General features: G+C 42.5%; 2 protein-coding genes across 2 annotated transcripts in view; one reads left to right on the top strand and one right to left on the bottom strand.

Moving 5' to 3' along the window:
• Positions 1-1,070: 1,070 nt before the first annotated feature.
• Positions 1,071-17,387, top strand: part of cmss1 (cms1 ribosomal small subunit homolog) — a 30,226-nt gene continuing 13,909 nt past the window's right edge. Inside the window, exon 1 of the mRNA XM_022197314.2 lies at positions 1,071-1,214. Coding sequence (XP_022053006.1) covers positions 1,166-1,214 — 49 coding nt within the window. The 5' untranslated portion in view covers positions 1,071-1,165. The remainder of the gene's footprint in view (positions 1,215-17,387) is intronic.
• LOC110953354 (filamin A-interacting protein 1-like) lies at positions 4,600-9,117 on the bottom strand. Its single transcript, XM_022197312.2, has 2 exons — positions 8,940-9,117; positions 4,600-7,429 (listed from the first exon to the last, which is right to left on the bottom strand). The coding sequence occupies exon 2, from the start codon at positions 7,123-7,125 to the stop codon at positions 4,891-4,893; it is 2,235 nt and encodes a 744-aa protein (XP_022053004.1). The 5' UTR covers positions 7,126-7,429; positions 8,940-9,117; the 3' UTR covers positions 4,600-4,890.

The following is a 17,387-nucleotide window of genomic DNA, read 5'->3' as shown; positions in this document are numbered from 1 at the left end:
ATATATCTGGCATCCTCTGCAGATGTCATTTTAAATATTGTTTTGTTACACATGTACATTTGATTTTAATATTAAATGTTAACTCACATTCATATGAAATGCGACCCTGACTGCACACTGCTTTTTGTACGACATCAGAAGCCAAAAAAGTTGGAAACCGCTGATTTACTGTTTAACAATGTGCTTTTTACTATTTCCAGGTAGATTCTCAGTCATCCAGGTCATGGCAATCCTTAGAGCTTCAGTAAAAAGCTACTGGACTTCCCTTATTATATTATCCATTGTGTAAGATCTTCATCTTACAAAAGGCTAAACCTGTCAAACAATTCTAGCCGAGTAAAAAGTACAATATTTACCTGTGAAATGCAGCAGACTGGAAGTTTAAAGCAGATTAAGTCCTTCAAAACTTAAGAAAAGTACTTCCATCACTGCCTATCACAAACTTGAGTAATTCTTATGAAGCCGTCTTTTGTAGAACTACACATATAAGGGTCAATATATAATTGCAGGCGTTTTTGTAACATGGCTGACAGGTATCACATTTTTGCTGTTTTTAGGTCTAAAATTAACATTTCTTTTATTCTAACCAAACACCACATGGGTTTTTTTAGATGAAGATTGTCCTAAATATTATATAAAGAACTGAGCAAAACTGAAATTGAAAGGTATTTATAAAGATACTGTCCTAAACAAGAAAAGAAATATCTGCCATGATTATCTCAACTTAATAAAAAGAACACAATCAAAACATTTTTTGAATGAGCTCATTTTATTATTGTTTATCTAATTAGAAAGTGGTTGTTATTAAATTCAGATTCAAATTCATTATTTAGGTGACATTTTAGTGGTAACCAGACTTTTTTTTATTAATAAGTGATTGTTTTCATAATAAAGTATTGTGGGATTTGTAAAGACATGATCATAATAGACATAAAAACATTTTCTTACTTTGAATAAAAATGTATGCCAGATAGATCCCATGAAGTTCAAAAATCCCTCAATTATATATTGAGCCTTATGTTCATATACAGCTTAAACTGTGAAAACAAGCCAACAAGCCTCGTTTCAAACCCTACAGTGTGCGTTTCGAACGCGCTGCTTTTGAACACACCCCTGTTTTACTGTAGCGGTATATTTGGATTCAACACATTACTAATCCAGGAACATGGGAGACGATTTGGGTGACGATTGGTGGGAAAATAAGGGCAATTCAGGTATTTTTCTGAAATGTCAGGTCATGTTTATGTTTCGAATGTGTCAGAGAGGTACTGTTGTATCCTAATGCGCTAAAGTTAGCTTGTAGCAGCCCCGAGAAACGCCGGTTCAGTGTAGCTGGCTGTAAGCTAACGTTAGCTAGCTAGCTAGCAACTATCACTTTGTTGCTGCTAACTTTGGCTAAACTCTCGCAGCAGCTCTCATAACGACAGGTGTAGAATATAAAGTACAGATGTGGTTTTGTGCAGCTTATCTGGGTTCTATTTTGTTAGTACAGGGGAACCTTGGTGGCACGAATTGTTTGGAGCAGCTGTGTAAACACGTGTCTGAGTGGGAGTCATCACACGACAGGTTAAGCTGACGTTAAAGTTGCTGTGTTCACTAACTGAAGCTAACAGTTAGACGTCTTCCACACAGGACTGCATGCATTTACTCTGGCAGTGCTCGTATTCCTCTCCATACATGGGCAGAGGAAGCTCCCTGCGGCTGTTTCTCGCTTAGCTTCATGCGGTCTGCATACCAATAGAGGGCAGTCACGTTGTTTAAGGATTACTGCCCTCATTGTGTTGGACAGCGAATTAAATAACGTGTGTTTTCAAGTGGCATTTGTACATGTATCTATTATGCTTACGCACATGCACAGACCAAACACAACTCGCTCAGCATGTGCATAATCATACATATATATGAAGAGAAAACTTGCACATAATTGTATGATCAATAGAATATGTTTCCTTGACCCTCATGGCTATTTTGCTGCACATGCATCATAATCTCCCAGCCACGTTTTTTTTTCATTTGCACACTCTTTAATAGTAATCTTATTCAAATATACCATTCTTTATTATCTTAATGCATCTGAATATGTCTTCAGCTGTTTAGATAGGCTTTTCTTTTCATATTAAGCAATAGTTCTTTTGCAAAAAATACGAAGTTAATGTTAAAGGAGGTTTATTTTTCTTTTATTTCTGACGTGCATTGAGTCAAGTGTGTGATTCTGCATGACATATTTCTTTTGCCATATATATATATATATATATGTATGTATAATGTAAATAATACATTATTAGAGTTTCATCATGTTTTACTTTAAATTTCCCTCAATACTGACTGCACACTTGCATAAAAAAATCAGATTTCTTTCAAAGACTTTGCATTTATTCATCACGAAAGTTATTAATTTGCATAATCAGACTGCACTGCTAAGCATATCGTAGTTGCAGGCGTGTTGGTTGTTCTCAGGTCAGTGTTTTGCCTGCATGCACTGTGAGAGGTGTGACGTTTTTCTCCCCAGTCTTAAGGGCTCTGCTTCTTTTGCTAGCGTCGTATCCTTTGGTCTTGGGGATCCTTGTTGAGCCACGCTTCTGAGGAATCTGATTACAAGTGAAAGAAATAACTGTCTGTTAGGAGGTGTTCACCAGATGTTCAGTCCTCCAGATTTATTTACTTTTTGTAAGCATTTGTTGTTCCTATAAAGATATAGTCATGCTGTGCTTTGAAAGTGGGACATATGGCTTTTCCGACAGCTTGGTATGGCATGCTTTACCCACACTATAGAATAAAGAGCCATGATCATGTGTGTCTTCATTGTTGCTATAGCAGTCTATCTAAGTTGTATGGAAAACACGTGCAGAATAAAAGCATTTGCTGTGCACATGTTGCACTCAAAGCTTTATGTGGTTACTTATGTAAAACCATGTACTCTTTATATGAAGAGATTTGTGCACCCGTTTCTTTTTGTAGATTGGCCCCTTTACCCTGACTGACATCCCATCCTTACTTGCATTTTTATCACAGAGCTGCTTGGCAAAAAAAAAAAAAAGGCTATGAGGCTGACAGAAAATTGACAGGGCAGAAAAGGAGAGTTGAAGTTTGTTAGATAGAGCGTGGGATTGACTTTGAAGTCTTAAGAATGAAGCAGAGATTTGCAAGAAGCGGTATGACTTTTATGGTGATGTGTCTCGTGGCCAAATGCTCACACTCTGGCGACAAAGATTCTCACGAGGCGCCTCCGTCAAGCCTCAAACTGTCATCAGATGCCTCGTCTCACCTTGGCAACCGGTGATGTCAGGGTAGTTGAAGCCTCTCCACGTTTGTTGTCACATAACCAGCGTGTCGGCTTTCTGCCAGCCTCCTATTCCACAAGAGATGCTATGATGTGCACCAATTTGTCAGCTAATCTCTTATTCATGTGACACGGCTCATCATGGCTTTGGTAACTAGATGTCATTCCTTAAAGCTCTCTTCTGTCGCACTGTTTCACTGTACATTTGTTATGTTGAACTTTTTTAAAAGAGGTTGATGTAATGCATGTTGTGTTCGCTTGTTGTTATGGTTTCAGGGTTGATACTTACTTGTAGTTTATAAAAAAGGAACCAGCTGACCTAGATAACAGATAATAAATCAGTTGCTGTTGCTTAACGGTTATTTTTCAAGATGTTCTGACGTTATTGCTTTGCCTTTCGTGTGAAGATTACTAGTCTAATGTTGGAAGCAAAAACAGTAGATTGTACGTCTCCAAAACAAATAATATATTCCTTTCCTCATTACCATTCCGGCCTTCAGTGGTTCGCACTCATATTTTAGTGGTTTCTGGCCTCCGAATATTTGGACCCTGTTAAAGACGAATATCCGAATCCGGCAGCGAATATTCGGATACCAAAATTAATATCCGGATACCGCCGTAGCGAACGAATATTCGGATATTCGGGATATTCGGGTCCAGCCCTATTTTAGAATTAACTTTAAATACCCTGAATAGTTCCCTTCCCCTTGCATTCTTTTTAACACAGTTTTGACAGTTAAAAGATAAATAATCCTGTCGTCCTTGGCTGTTTCTTATACAATAGTATGATGTAGAATTTCACAAGTGGTGCCTTTATTTATCTATGAACTGTGAGGGCTGTCTAGCATTAGATGACATGAGCTGAATATTTTGAGTTGCTGTATTTGTTTAGTTTTTATTAACGAGGAAAAGCAGAGAAAATGGGGTAATGGATTTATGAAACAGCTGAAAAGAGAATTAATTGTATCCCAGATTTCAGTTTCCAATGAGTCACACAGAAATGAATTAGACTCTAATAATTACGATTGAAATATGCAATTCTGACTCCAAATCAAAAAGGCTTTTAGTATTCCGATCTCCATAATCCCTGAAAACCCCCACCAGCGCTGGATGCTCCAAGTTTCATTGTGTCAGAAACCTTTCCAGGCTTTAAATATAAACCAGCTCAGCAAACATGTAAAACTCTTCTTTCCCAGTAATTCATCAAACAAACATCAAACCGGGGTTCTACTCGTTTTTTTCAGTTACTATCCAGCTGTTTTGCATTTAAACTGGCTATCGACCCAACTCCTCTGAAAAGTAATCATAATGAGAATAAATAATAACAACAAAAGCGCTTTTAATGAACAGGAGGGAAAAAAAACATGGATGAAACAGAACTTTATGAAAAGTACATCACACATTTGGTTGCACGATGTCTCACTTAGCTACAGGCACACACGTCATACAGACAGTAAAGAGTTTTTAAAGTCAGTAAATGCAGAGACACACTAAGTAAATCATGTAGGTTTACTAAGGCTCTTGTAGGAGTCCGCAAAGTGTTTATTTGATGATTGTTCCCACATACATCAGACTCGGGGGTTCTCCTTAGAGGAAGTGTACCGTTAGGCCTAATCACAAAGGCCACTTACTGTAATATTTGAAGAGTGTGATGCAGGGGAGTTAGCAGGGGATATAGTGATGCTACTTGTAATCTTTCCAACGCCTTTTACATGACAGCCATTTGCGAGCACTTGAGTCCTTTGTTCATGTCGGAGGTAGTACGACCCGACAGGCTGTGGGACGCTGTGGCCGTTCAGAGACTGGATGTATGGGCTCCCCAGATGGATGTGGATCTTATTATCCTCTGAAGTGATGATACTGGGACTTCTGTCGGCACTGTTGGACTTTTGATGTTGCCAGCTGTTCTGCAGCTCCGGAGAGTTGCAGAAGATGGCCTGATTTGTAACATCTGCCGGCTCTGGAGAGCAGGTCCTGACTGTTACGATCTGGATGGGGGAGCTGCTGTGGTCAGGTGTGACGGAGCGTGATGAATTTGGGCTTAACACCCGGGAGACGGGTGTTCCATTTAGCGGGGAGACGGTGCGGTCAGGGCTTGAAGAGGGGGTTTTTGGACTAACTGCAGGCGAACCCGAGTTCTGGATTATGGTGATTCTCTGTTTAGGTGAAGCTCCGGTGGTTGGGATGACGGCTGTGCTGGTGTAGGACGTGGCTGTGTCTCCAGTGGGGCTGCTAATCTCGAGTGTGGCTGTGTTGAGGATATGATGTGGGGTTACTTTGATGTGCAAGGGCTGCCCCGGTGTGTGTGTTAGCATCATGACCTCTCCATTGTTTGTCTGGTGCATGTCTATTCCTGAATGGCTGCTGTACTGGCTCATGTTATTATTTGCACTGTTCAAGCTGTTCAGGCTGTTGACGAGGGAGCTTCTTCTATTCATGACCTCCGTGTTGTGGTTTGGGTCCTTGTCATCGTTTTCTTCATCCAGTCTCTCGCTGTGCCCGCTGTAGTCGGGCAGCAGGCTCTCTGCGGGGGCAGTTTGTACCTCTTTGGTAGTCTGATGGTGCTCTGAGAAGTTGTTGTTGGCGCCAGGTGTCAGATTCTTGACCCGTCTATACCTGTCTAGCTCACTGGTCAGTTCCTTCATCTCTCTGGCCAGCTCTTTGTTCTTGGCCTCTTGCTGGGTCAGTTTTCTCTGCAGAGTGGACTGATCCATCTGAACTCTGCAGATGGATTCCTCTGTTCCCATCAGCTTCTGCAGTTTTTCCTTCAAGGTATCTACTTCTCTGGTTAAGAGTCTGGATTTTACCTGCTCCTTCTGAAGACGGCAAAGGAGGAGGTGCTCCTGGTTGACCTCTTGCTTTTCTGCCTGCTCGTACCTGGAAAGCTCCCTCCTTGACACCTCCAGCTCCTCCGTTAGAGCTTGGCACCTGCTCTGTTCATCTTTGAATCTCCTTTCCAGAGATTCAAAGTCCTCCTCCACTTTCATTAGCTCTGCTTCCAACACTTCCTTGTCCTGGAGCTTTTTTCTCAGCTTATCAAGCTCCTGGGTCAGTTCTTTGACTTTGTTGTCCTCAGTCTGGCAGCGATGGGTGGTGTTATTTGGAATAGAGCTGTATGCGTACTTCTCTTCTTTTTCTCTCCTGTTTTCTAAGATCTGTAACTTTTTCTTCATTATGGTTATTTTACTTTGCAGCTCTCGGTTTCTCTCCTCCTCTGTTTTAAGTCTGTCTTGGAGCTCATCCTTCTCTTTGACTATGCCTTTAATACTGTCTTCTAAATCTGCCTTAGACTTAAGCGTCTGCTGCCTCTCCTCTCTCAGTCTCTCTGCTATTGTTGCCAAATTACCTTGCTCATTTCTTTTGCCCTCTTTCCTGCTGAGTTTTTCCTCAGCTTGTCGGAGCCTCTCGGCCATGCCCTTTCTCTCCTCCACTAAAGCTACGGTGAGTGACCGGAGTTTGCCCAGGTCCTGTCTGATTACCATTTCACTCTTTTCCAGTTTGCCTTCGACGGCCTCCAGCTCTCTCACCCTGCCTCTTAGAGTGTCAAGCTCGCCAGACAGCATCTTGCTAGCCTCTCTCTCTCGCTCCAAGCTGCTCTTCAGACTACTACAGTCCTGCTTGCTTTTACCTAAAGCCTCCTCTATCCTGTCCAATTCACTGATTCGGCCGTTGAGCTTATCCACCTCGACCTTCAGGCTGCGGCAGTGGCTGCTCTCCTTTGCCAGTCTGCTGTCCAGGTCTCGACACTGGTCCGCCATGCGTATCAGCTCCTCATCCTTCCCTTCCATCTCTACCACCCTCCTCCTCAGTACCTCCACCTCTGACAGCAGACTCGGGGCTGTCATGGTGTTCTGCCTTTGATTATTACGCTCCACCTCAAGATGCAGGGATTTGAGTTCCTCCTCCGCCTTTGTACTGGATTTAGCAGCACTGACCCCCTGGCTGATACGGTCAGTGATAGCGCTCAGTTCTGCGATACGACGCCTCTGTCCCTCCAGCAGCTCGCTCAGACGCCGTTGCTCCTTTACAACCAGCAGTGCAAAAGCCTTCAGCTTGGTCAGCTCCTCTTCTAGAAATGAGACTTCTCTTTCTTTTTTCTCCCGCTTTATTTCCTGGTATTCTCTCTCCTTTGTAATCAGGAACTTGAGTCTGCAGAGGAAAAGAAAGGGCACTTATGTCAAACAGAATGATGTGGTCAAGTTCTGCTGTGTAACTGACTCTTGCTTCAGGCTCCAAGAACACGTTCTTATTTTTATACTTAACCTCTTGTGCTGAAATAATTTGTGTACTTCCAGGATAAACATCTATTTTGTTTCCATGAAGAATTTCAATAACCATTTCATGCCTGCTCATATTTCTGCGGAGGCCGGGAATGCTTTCTCTTCTCTCGGCACAACTCTCTACGTGCGCCTGTAAAACGTACGGCATGTAGATATGTCTGTACATTTCTGCGTCGTGCATTTCTCTCCAGGCAGCATGCATTCTGGAGGATGTTTTGACTAGCACGGCAGATGGTCTCTTGGCAGGGAGTATTTGTTAATTAAGAAGTTCCTCTACCCTTGAGTACCCTCAACACTGCACCCAATCACCCTCCTTCTGTGCACCTCGAATGCCACCCCGTTTCCAGCTACGAGAGGCAGGAATTCCCCCCTGTTCTCTAAGTAATTACAGGCTGGCTACTTTTACCAAGTGCTGTCACTCCACATAATTCCCCAGATGCATACCAGCGACGTACATAATTCATTTCACACCGTATATTTTGTGTCTTCTTTCGCACACTTCAATGCAATCACACACAAGTTAATTTTTACCGTTTAAGATCAAAGAGTTTGGACTATTTTCTAGCGGTGCTGCATACTGGAGGTATTTAATATATGATACCAGCAGTAGAATGTGATTTAAGCAACAACAACATAAGTGATAACACAGAGTGCTGGCTGTTAGTACAGACATTAGTAATGGACATTTTGTGCTTGAGATGTTTGCCTGTGTTGCAAATAGTTTGTAATATTTGATATGTAATTAGTGGAAAGTTGCTGTTGATACGTCGGGAAGATCTGTTGGACATTTAATAGCAAATGTAAAATATGAGGCTTTGCATTGTGATAAGGTTTTTTTTTAATCAGTAAAGAGAAGCACCCTGAGCATCTGCGGTTTTGCTATTAAAGTAATGCATCATCAGCAGTTGGAATTTGTGTGCGGCTCGATTAAAATAGCAAATTCTGATGTTCTAAATGGAATGAATGGCTGGTCGGGATGCAGCGTTAAGTTTCTGATGTGCATGCATAAGTAGACTGCACGGCTTAACCTCAAGAGGAGTTTTTATATAGTTTCATGTGTGGTTGTAAGTATGCAAACCCCTGTAAATGCAAAGAGTTGCAAAAAGCTGAAACTTAAAATTTAAATGCCTAAAGCACCTACACTCTTCAGGAACAGATTTGCTATTGTTAACTCTAAGCTTTGATACTTTTTAAAACGCTCTTCGGGTTATTCAGTGGCAGCTTAAGCATCGTAAGACAAGCTGTCTGCCTAATCTTTGGCATTCTTAGCAAGCAGTTGATTTGTCCGTATCAGCTCTTCTGGCAATTGTCAAGTAACTTTTAAGTGGTAAATGTCTCTGAACGCACCTTTCTGCTGTTCAGCATTCTGCGGTTCCTACCTGTGCAGTTGAGCTGGCCTGCGTCCTTTTTACAATCCTCAGAGAATCAGTTGTCTCTTTACTCCTTCACCTCTCCCTTTCCCGGAGATCCCAGTGATGTGGACATTCCATCCGGAAAACCAAACATTATGAGAAGTGCTCTGCACACTGAGTCTCATTCGCAGTCAGTGGCGCCCATTACATCATCAGCAAGTCCTTATATGGGACTGTACAGGCTCTAGTGCGGTGTGTGTGGGTGTGTGTGAGTGTGTGTGTGTGTGTGTGTGTGTGTGTGCAAGTGTGTGTTTTTTCTGGAGTTCAGCCCATTGCAGATGAGGTCATGGTGCAGCCATGCCAAAGAGGCTAATGGGAAGGACAGAGTGTGTGTGTGTGTGTGTGTGTGTGTGTGTGTGTGTGTGTGTGTGTACACTCACAAAGTAAGCTAAACTTAAATCACAATTAAAACTCCAAAAGATAACACTCTCATGTCACTGGATTAGTTTGAGCAAACATGTTCACCGTGCATGACTTGTCCATGGAGCCGTGAAGTATGCAAACTGTATTATATGCTGTGTGTGTGGCGTTTGTGTGCGTGTGCGTGTGTGTGTGTGGTGCTCTCATGTTTTAAGAAGAGAGACATGTTTTGTGAGTTGTAGCCGCTTTGCCTGGGGCCTGATAACCTGACTGGGAGATGACATCATCAGTTCATCGACCCTCAATTACATCCATATGTCTCTTTTCTCTGTCTCTTTCTTTCTCTCTCCTCCCCGCGCCCTTTTCTATATCTCTTTCTTTGTCTTTTTTACATTTTGTAACTGCAGTTTTTTTTTTATCTTTCTCATGCCATCGATTTCTTCGTTTTCGGCGCGTTCTTGTTGTTGCATTACTCAAATCTGTGTGCTCAGTGGAGCGGCCAGAAATGACAGGTTATACTTTGATTCTCACCGTCTTGTCCGTCACCACAAGAACTGGCAGAAGTTGTGACTTAAAAAAAACAAAAAGAGTGCTCGTCTTTGAGCTTGTTAGATGATAGTGCTGCAGGAACAAAACATAAATATAGATTTGGTCATGTTCCCCTCTGGGAGCACTTATTTGCGCTATGGCTGCTCGTTCCAGCTTTCACTGGGGAAACAAACCTCTGGAGGTATTTTTTCTGTCAAGCAAACCCATATAGGCCCCAAGTAAAAGAATTATTCCCCCTGTGTCATGTTGCCATCACGCAAGAATTTACAAAGCGGCCAAAAAAGTGTACTTAAGCTTCACTTTGTTGGCCATTTATATCCGCGAGCCTTTTTCACACCAGGCGTGAGCATCCACACGGTCTGTTCGCATTCATGACGTGCAGTCAAAGCTTGCGCAACAGGGCCAAACGTGTGCAGCACAAAAGCCTCATTCTAATTTCTGTGGACTATCCTGTGCTGAAAGAAAAGCTCGCCCGCTGAAGTCGCTCAGATGCACGGCAGAGACGGCAACAAGGAATCACACGCACAGTTTGCATACACGAGCAAATGTACGAGCAGTGTTTGTACTGCACTTGAAAGATTCTGTCAGCTCCACGTTCAGCTCCTTTGTCCCAACACAGCACCTTTCATGGCAGCAGCATTTGTATCTACATCTATCCCAAATCTGCAGTGTTATAGCCTAAAATGTGAATTCCTTCCATCAGAGACACTGCTGCCTCGATATACGGTCGCTGATTCTGTCAGTTACATAAGTTAGTGATGTAAGGCCTGTGTTCTGTGCCTGGTTGGCATTCACTTTAATCCCTTAATCGATTCAGGACAACTGTGGCGGCCTGTTTCGGATTGCTGTTGATAACATTTCATCTCTAATTGTTTTTGCTTTGTGATGGCGGTTACGTAAGGTTGGCGTCATTTGGGAAGATTATAATGCTTAGTTAAAACTGTCTGTGAGAGGTGTTGATGTGTTATGCTGAGTGCTGTTGCTAATGTGCAGTCTACCCTCGCTGACAGAATCTGCAACCTTTACGATGGCAGGGTTACTGCAGGTCTGTTGAAGAAGCCTCTCAGTGAGAACTACCCAATGAAGTGGCAACTAAGTCTGGGCTCCACAGGGTGCAACTATCTGGAGTTCTGAGGAAAGTTAAACTTCATATGGTGACTCATTAGTCTGCAGTGGCCATTATAAATTGTGTCATGGGGTAAATAATGCTACAACAAGCAGCAATTTAATTAAAACATTGGATGAAAATGGGCACCTCGGGCACACAGCCAGAGTTGTTGTTTATCGCCTGCTTCTTGGGGACACAGTTTCTTTTATTTTTCTTTTCATTTTTTTTTTCTCTTTTGGAATTTTAGAGGGAAGCTGAAAATGAAAACACAGAAAAGTTAGTTCTGATTTCTGAGTTTACAGAGTTTACAGCAGTTCCAGCCCACTGGTGTACCACAGCTCAGCACTGGGGTTGTCCCGAGCCAAATCACAGGATCTGGTGTGAGCAACTCCAGGCATTTTGTGATGGATTATTACTGGCTATGTAAAACCCCTTTGGCTACTCGGGGTATGTTAAAAACATCCCATTGCGCTCCGTTGAAATACACAACACCTTTTAGAAACACTTGGCCGAAATGAAAAATAAACTGAACAAAATCCAGGCAGAGTTTCACTGTTTTTGTTTTTCATTTATTTCAACTGAATTTGTTTCCACGTTTCTGATGTAAACTGCTCTTTAACTTTATGAGGCTATTTTGTTTATGTTGGAGATGAAGAGAGGCCAGAGCAGATCGGCAGTGACTCTTCTTTCTGAGTGGATATTATACAAAATGCTCCATACACTTGGAATTTAATTATCAGCTGTATGCCCCAGTCATTAGGTCAAAGGAAGGCCTGAATAATAAATGAACTTGTTTTCGCCTTGACCCTTAAGATTATTTTTGCAAGGAACAGATAGAGACATACTGAGATATTACTCTTGTTGTGGAATGTGAGAGAAATCCTCCTCATTCCTTTCAATTCCTATCTTCTGACCAACTCCCAAACCAGAGTTCATGAGGTCCTGTTTCCCTTGGAGGAGGGACTGCCATCTGCATCACTTGTCCTCGATGAAAAGCACGATCCGATCCCTCAGTATGTCCCTTATGTGAACAGAGCACTCTCTCTTCTGTCGTCCTAACTCCTACTTTCATTCAGGGCTATAATTGAAAATCTTGTTGTCTTTTATCTGCTGCCTTTTGTTAAATTCATCCTGTTCTCTAAGTACTGTAGTATAGGATCATACAAATGGCACACTGAAGATATTCTCTCCTGGCTTTCTGCTCTTAATTTAGCAGCATGTTTAATAAAACTGCAGGTATGACTAAAATGACCTCATGTGCTCAGTATAGATCATAAATGGGCCCGACAGCTTGCGATCAGAGCAGCGGTTCTGCTCTGAATCGATGCACTGCCAGACTCCGATGGTAATTTATGGACATCTTCTTCTGACACATTACTGGCTGAGCATGCAGATGGCGGATGCATTTGAGTGTGAGGGATGGACAGAACAGCTGTGGGTGCTACGGCACAGCCAGCTCTACTGTATCCTTTCTCTTTGAGCGGAGTCAAGAGAATGTTTCCTCCTCCATGTTTAACCAAGCAAGAGGGGTTTTTAATTGCCTGCCATGCTAGCAGTGTCTCCAGGGATCGTATTGTCTCTCTGTTGGTTGTTTGGCCACTTTGATCCTGACTGAAATGTCATTCAGGGTACCCAGAAGTTTAATCCTTTTGCTATCCCTTGACTTCTGCCCTCAGCACCTCCAGCAGGATGATTCAAACATCTTGAGGATAAATTCCTCAAAATGTGTGGTTTTGAGTGAAATATCTCAGCCACCACTGGATGGACTGAAATTTGGTGCAGCCCTTCATGTTTTCCTTGGGATAAACTAGAATGACTTTGGTGATCATCTGGTCGATCATAATTACTCTGTAAGTCAGAATTGTAATATGCACAACGGCTTCCTTTAATACTCTATTCAGCTTCAGGTATGCTTTGTCTTTATTGCAAATCAGCAAAAGGTTCCATGCTAACTCACTACGCTATGATGGTGAGCGTTGAGAGCATGCGTACTTGGGGGCTGATTGCAGCTTTTATGCCAAACCACTGCTGTGTACAGCCTCATAGGGCTCCATTAAAGAATCTGTTGTAGGTTGTGTGCATTCCTTTCCTACATATGTAGCACTTACTGATGATGTATTGATGAGAAGACCACATCAGTTGGGAAGTGAAGACATGATAGATTGAGAAGTGCTTTGTGGGTGTTGGATCAAGTTTGTGAAGAGTTTGTGATTCCGAATTCAAGTGGACAGATGAGAGCGCGGATGTCTTCTGCGTGTTGAACATGTGTGTGTGGTTAACGCTGAGATGCTGTCAGCTCGGTGACAGACCATATGAAGCGCACACAGGCTTCAAGCATGCTCTGATAGCTGAGGTTGGAGCAACCAGATTGCCGTATTGGCATTGTGATGTGCAGATGTAATCATCCTTTGACACGCAACAGGGATCATACTATAGCATAAAGTGGTTATATGGCGTGACTGGAATTCACTGTATAATTCGCAGCTGAAACAGGTCATCTGCTGCGCACATGGCACCTGGTGGAACTACTTCTTCAGGGAAATGAAAAAGAAAGAGGGGTGCTGATTTTAAACCAGGCTGAGTGGCTCTTTTGGCTCCGAGCACATGCTTTGAAAAGAAACAGAGAGGGAGATTGAAAGATAGTTGAAGAGGATTTGGAGTAGGGGTGGAAAGTCTTTTCGGTTAAATATTTAGGCGACTGCAAAGCAAGGAGCAAGAAAGACAGGATGGAGAGGCAGATGAAAGGGACAGGCGTATCGCCATGTGCCTTGTGTTGTTTACCCTGTGGATAAATGCAAGCGTTGCGCAGCCCAGGCCTGTTTGAGACGAGCTCAAAGAAGCTGAAGTGCAGTTGAGAATGTAAAGAACGGGAAAATGCGCTTGAGGATAAATACACTTGAAATGCATACAAGAAAGACGGCATTGTCATATGCCTTGATTGTGCATTTGCATTCAGGATTATGTCATTTATTAGGTGGTGGAGTAGAACAGCAACAAAGATTTTCATTGTCAAAGTTTAAGCTGTTTTTTTTTTTTTCTCAAGTTAATCATTTAGTCTATTAAATCTGACAAAGTGGTGAAAATAAGTACAAAAACCTTCTGTTAAGAGTGATCTTCTTCAAATTAAGATGTTGTTAGGTAATGTTTGGCATCTTTGCTGCAAAGATAACGTCTGATCAATTGTCAAACTCTTCCGGGTTAATTTTATGCCAACTGACTAATTATTAAGTCCTTTTAGGGCTGGACGATAAATCAAATTAATTTGATTAATTCGCCTCTTTAAAACCTGACAATTTGAAAATTTGCAAATCGTAAAATCGAGGCGAGCTTAAATATAAACAATACAGATTCTTCTTCTGCCTTTCAAGACTTGTGCACTGGCGTTTGCTTCAGCCTCTCATCTCCTTCCGCCAAAACACTCACCCCCCCGTCGTGGCGGACAGAACAGCAGATGAAGAGTTGGTCGCGAGAAAAGGGCCTCATGTTACATCGATTATATGGAAGTGGTTCGGCTTTGACAAGACTGACACAGAGCAAACTACAGTCATGTGCAAGGTTTGCAAAAGTACTGTGAAAACGAAGAGTAGCAGCACAACTAACCTCTTTCAGCACCTCCAGCAGAGGCATCCTAAAGAATGGGAAGAGTGCTGCAGCTACGGGAGTGCGGCATGGCTAGCACTAGCCATAGCAAACAGACCGCAAAGAAACAACAAAAATCGATTAAAATCGTAATCGTCCAAGATGACTAAAAAAAAATCAGGATTTTAGTTTTTGGCCATTTCGCCCAGCCCTAAGTCCAGTAATTGTTTTGGCTCAAAATGAGAGACCGTCATATTAAAGATAAAAACAAAAATAAAGACTACACCTGTTGATATCCTCAACAGTCCACATCTGACATCGCAACATCCCACTTTCACCATTGGCCAGCTGATCAGGTTAGGCTCATAAATGTAAGTATGATGTTTCAGATTATGTTTTTAAGTAGAAGACATTAAAGAGGGTAGGCATGGAGATAAAAAAAACTTTGTGTTTCAAGTGCTCAGGAATGCGTAAGCCACACAGGGTTCACACCACACCACAGACATGCTGTCTACTCATGTATTAATCATCATTATGCCAAGATGAACCACAAAGCCTTTATGTGTGCATGTTTAAGGTTTCCACATTGTATTTGAATAGACAGAATTCTACTAAACTTAATCACTCTACTGCCGTGACTATTTTTGGTCTTTAATTGCATGTGTGCCTGTGGTGGATCAGTAAAGCTTTTTCAGTTTGGCACACAGATGCAGACAACTAGTCTCCTTCCAAGGCTGGAAGCCCAGTGCGGGTCCAGTCTCTGCACAGCTAGATTACAGAGTGGACTCTGGTGGTACATGAGCCGAGACAACCGGGACTTCAACAAAACAGCCCTGTTGTTGGCCTTAAATTGCATAGGAGAACCAGTGACCACCTTCATGTTCGACCTAACTGTACTCGTAGGCCACATCTAAATATGCTGCCTATTTGGGAAGGGAATCTTTCTACCCGCTGGCAAACCCTCAGCCCATTTACTCAGTTTAGAAGAGGGCTTCATCCTGTGCTGTGTGGTGTTGTTGAACTGGGCAGAAGAGTGCCAATTTAGACTGTACATGTAATTGCATGTGAGTGCATGTTTATGTGTTTACAAGGGAGAGTGAACAGAGCCAGGCTGGCCACAAAGTCTAACCAAGTCCAGGGTGTAATGGACTGTGTCTGAGTGGAGTAGCTCTAAGTACTGTCTTGAGGTCACATGCACTGTCTAGTAGAGATGCAGGAGCCAGCAGTGCCTTTGCTCGCTCACTCAGCCATGAAGAGCTTTACAGACCAACACAGACTAAAAGAATTTAAGCCTGCACAAGTGTACATCACAGAGCTCAGGTCTGGCTTGTTCCAGTATGCTGAAATACTTAAATCCCTTAGCCTCTCCTACGCTAGCTGTAAATCCTCATCTCTTTTACATCAGAAGGGATTCCGAAAGGCATGGATGGATATTTGTACAAGCCGAGATTCAGTACAGGCTACCAATTTTGTGGGAACTATAAAATATCAATGTTGTTTTTTTTGTTTTTTTTGCTCAGGCATTCATTTGAATCTCTTGGTTCCGTTGCACAAACCTCTCCCTGTCCTGCTCCAATAGACTGGCAAGGCAGTTGCTCTTGTGGATAAAAGCCCTGTGGCTGCTCTCTTGCTCTTCTAGCTTGTGCAGGGCCTCATTGTGGGAGCGGGACACCTCCTGTAGCTGCTCCATCATCTGTTTGGAGGAACGCCTCTGGGCCTTCACCAAGTGACAGAGCTGAAGGGGAGAAAATGATAATAATGAAACAGAGGACTGTGAAGAGGAAGATGTTGGTGCACTTTGACTTGTTGCAGGGCTGCCCAGAGTGAGTGATGAAGAAGTGCCTATAGTATGCAAATGTGGCAAGTTTTGCTTTTATGACTGATACCAGTTGTAGTTTTATAGGGTAATTTTACTGATATTACAATAGGTAGTCATCCATATAGTTTGGGATCCATTCAGTGACCTTTTGAGATGCAGACTTGCAAGAGTTTTCTGCCACCCAAATCCAGTTTAATGTAATGTAATTTCTAGGGCTGGACCCGAATATCCGAATATTCGTTCGCTATGGCGGTATCCGGATATTAATTTTGGTATCCGAATACCCCACCCCCACCCCCCAAATTGCCAGGTTGCTGCCAACTCTGACGTCACGCTTCACTTTGTTGCATAAACACAAGATAAGTTGCTGAAGACCTTCGCTGTTTGGGAATTCTTCAATTTAACTGAAGACAAAACGAAGGCAAAATTTGGACCCGGGAGACCAGACGAACGGATCCGAATATTCAAACAGGTAGCATCTTTTTCAGATTGGTTGACTTTCGGTGGAATGAGCTGATTGTAAATTGTTACCTTAAAGATTTTTTAAACAAAGATTTTCTTGTTGGTGACCGGCCAACCGACCAACAAATCAAAATCCTTTTCTTGTAAAACTGTCAAACGCCTTACTGATCCTGAACAGGGGACTGTCGGACGTTACGGGGCGGAACGAATATTCGGATATTCGTCTTTAATAGGGCCCGAATATTCGGAGGCCAGAAACCACTATTCGGGCCAGCCCTAGTAATTTCACTGCAACACTGCACTGGTCACATAATGTAGAAACCGTGCTCTGAAAAGCCTTCATTAGAAACTTTTATATATGAAAATGAACTGCACAAAACAGAGGGCAAACAAGCTATCCTTACAAATTTGTAATCATTGCCGAAGGATAGATCCACCACATGCAACACCTGTAGTGCAAACTAACAAATTTGTGCAATGATGCAGCAGCAATAGATGTTCTTTTGTCAGACAGTAATGCATTCATCTCATTAAATTT

The sequence above is a fragment of the Acanthochromis polyacanthus genome, chromosome 14 (assembly GCF_021347895.1).
Source record: "Acanthochromis polyacanthus isolate Apoly-LR-REF ecotype Palm Island chromosome 14, KAUST_Apoly_ChrSc, whole genome shotgun sequence".
Classification (NCBI taxonomy): Eukaryota; Metazoa; Chordata; class Actinopteri; family Pomacentridae; genus Acanthochromis; species Acanthochromis polyacanthus.
Note: the sequence above shows the minus strand (reverse complement) of the source record. Positions and strands in the feature narration are given on the sequence as shown.

Excerpts from the sequence above, each read along its gene's own strand:
- LOC110953354 (XM_022197312.2), bottom strand. The coding sequence starts at position 7,125 with ATGACAGCCCCGAGTCTGCTGTCAGAGGTGGAGGTACTGAGGAGGAGG.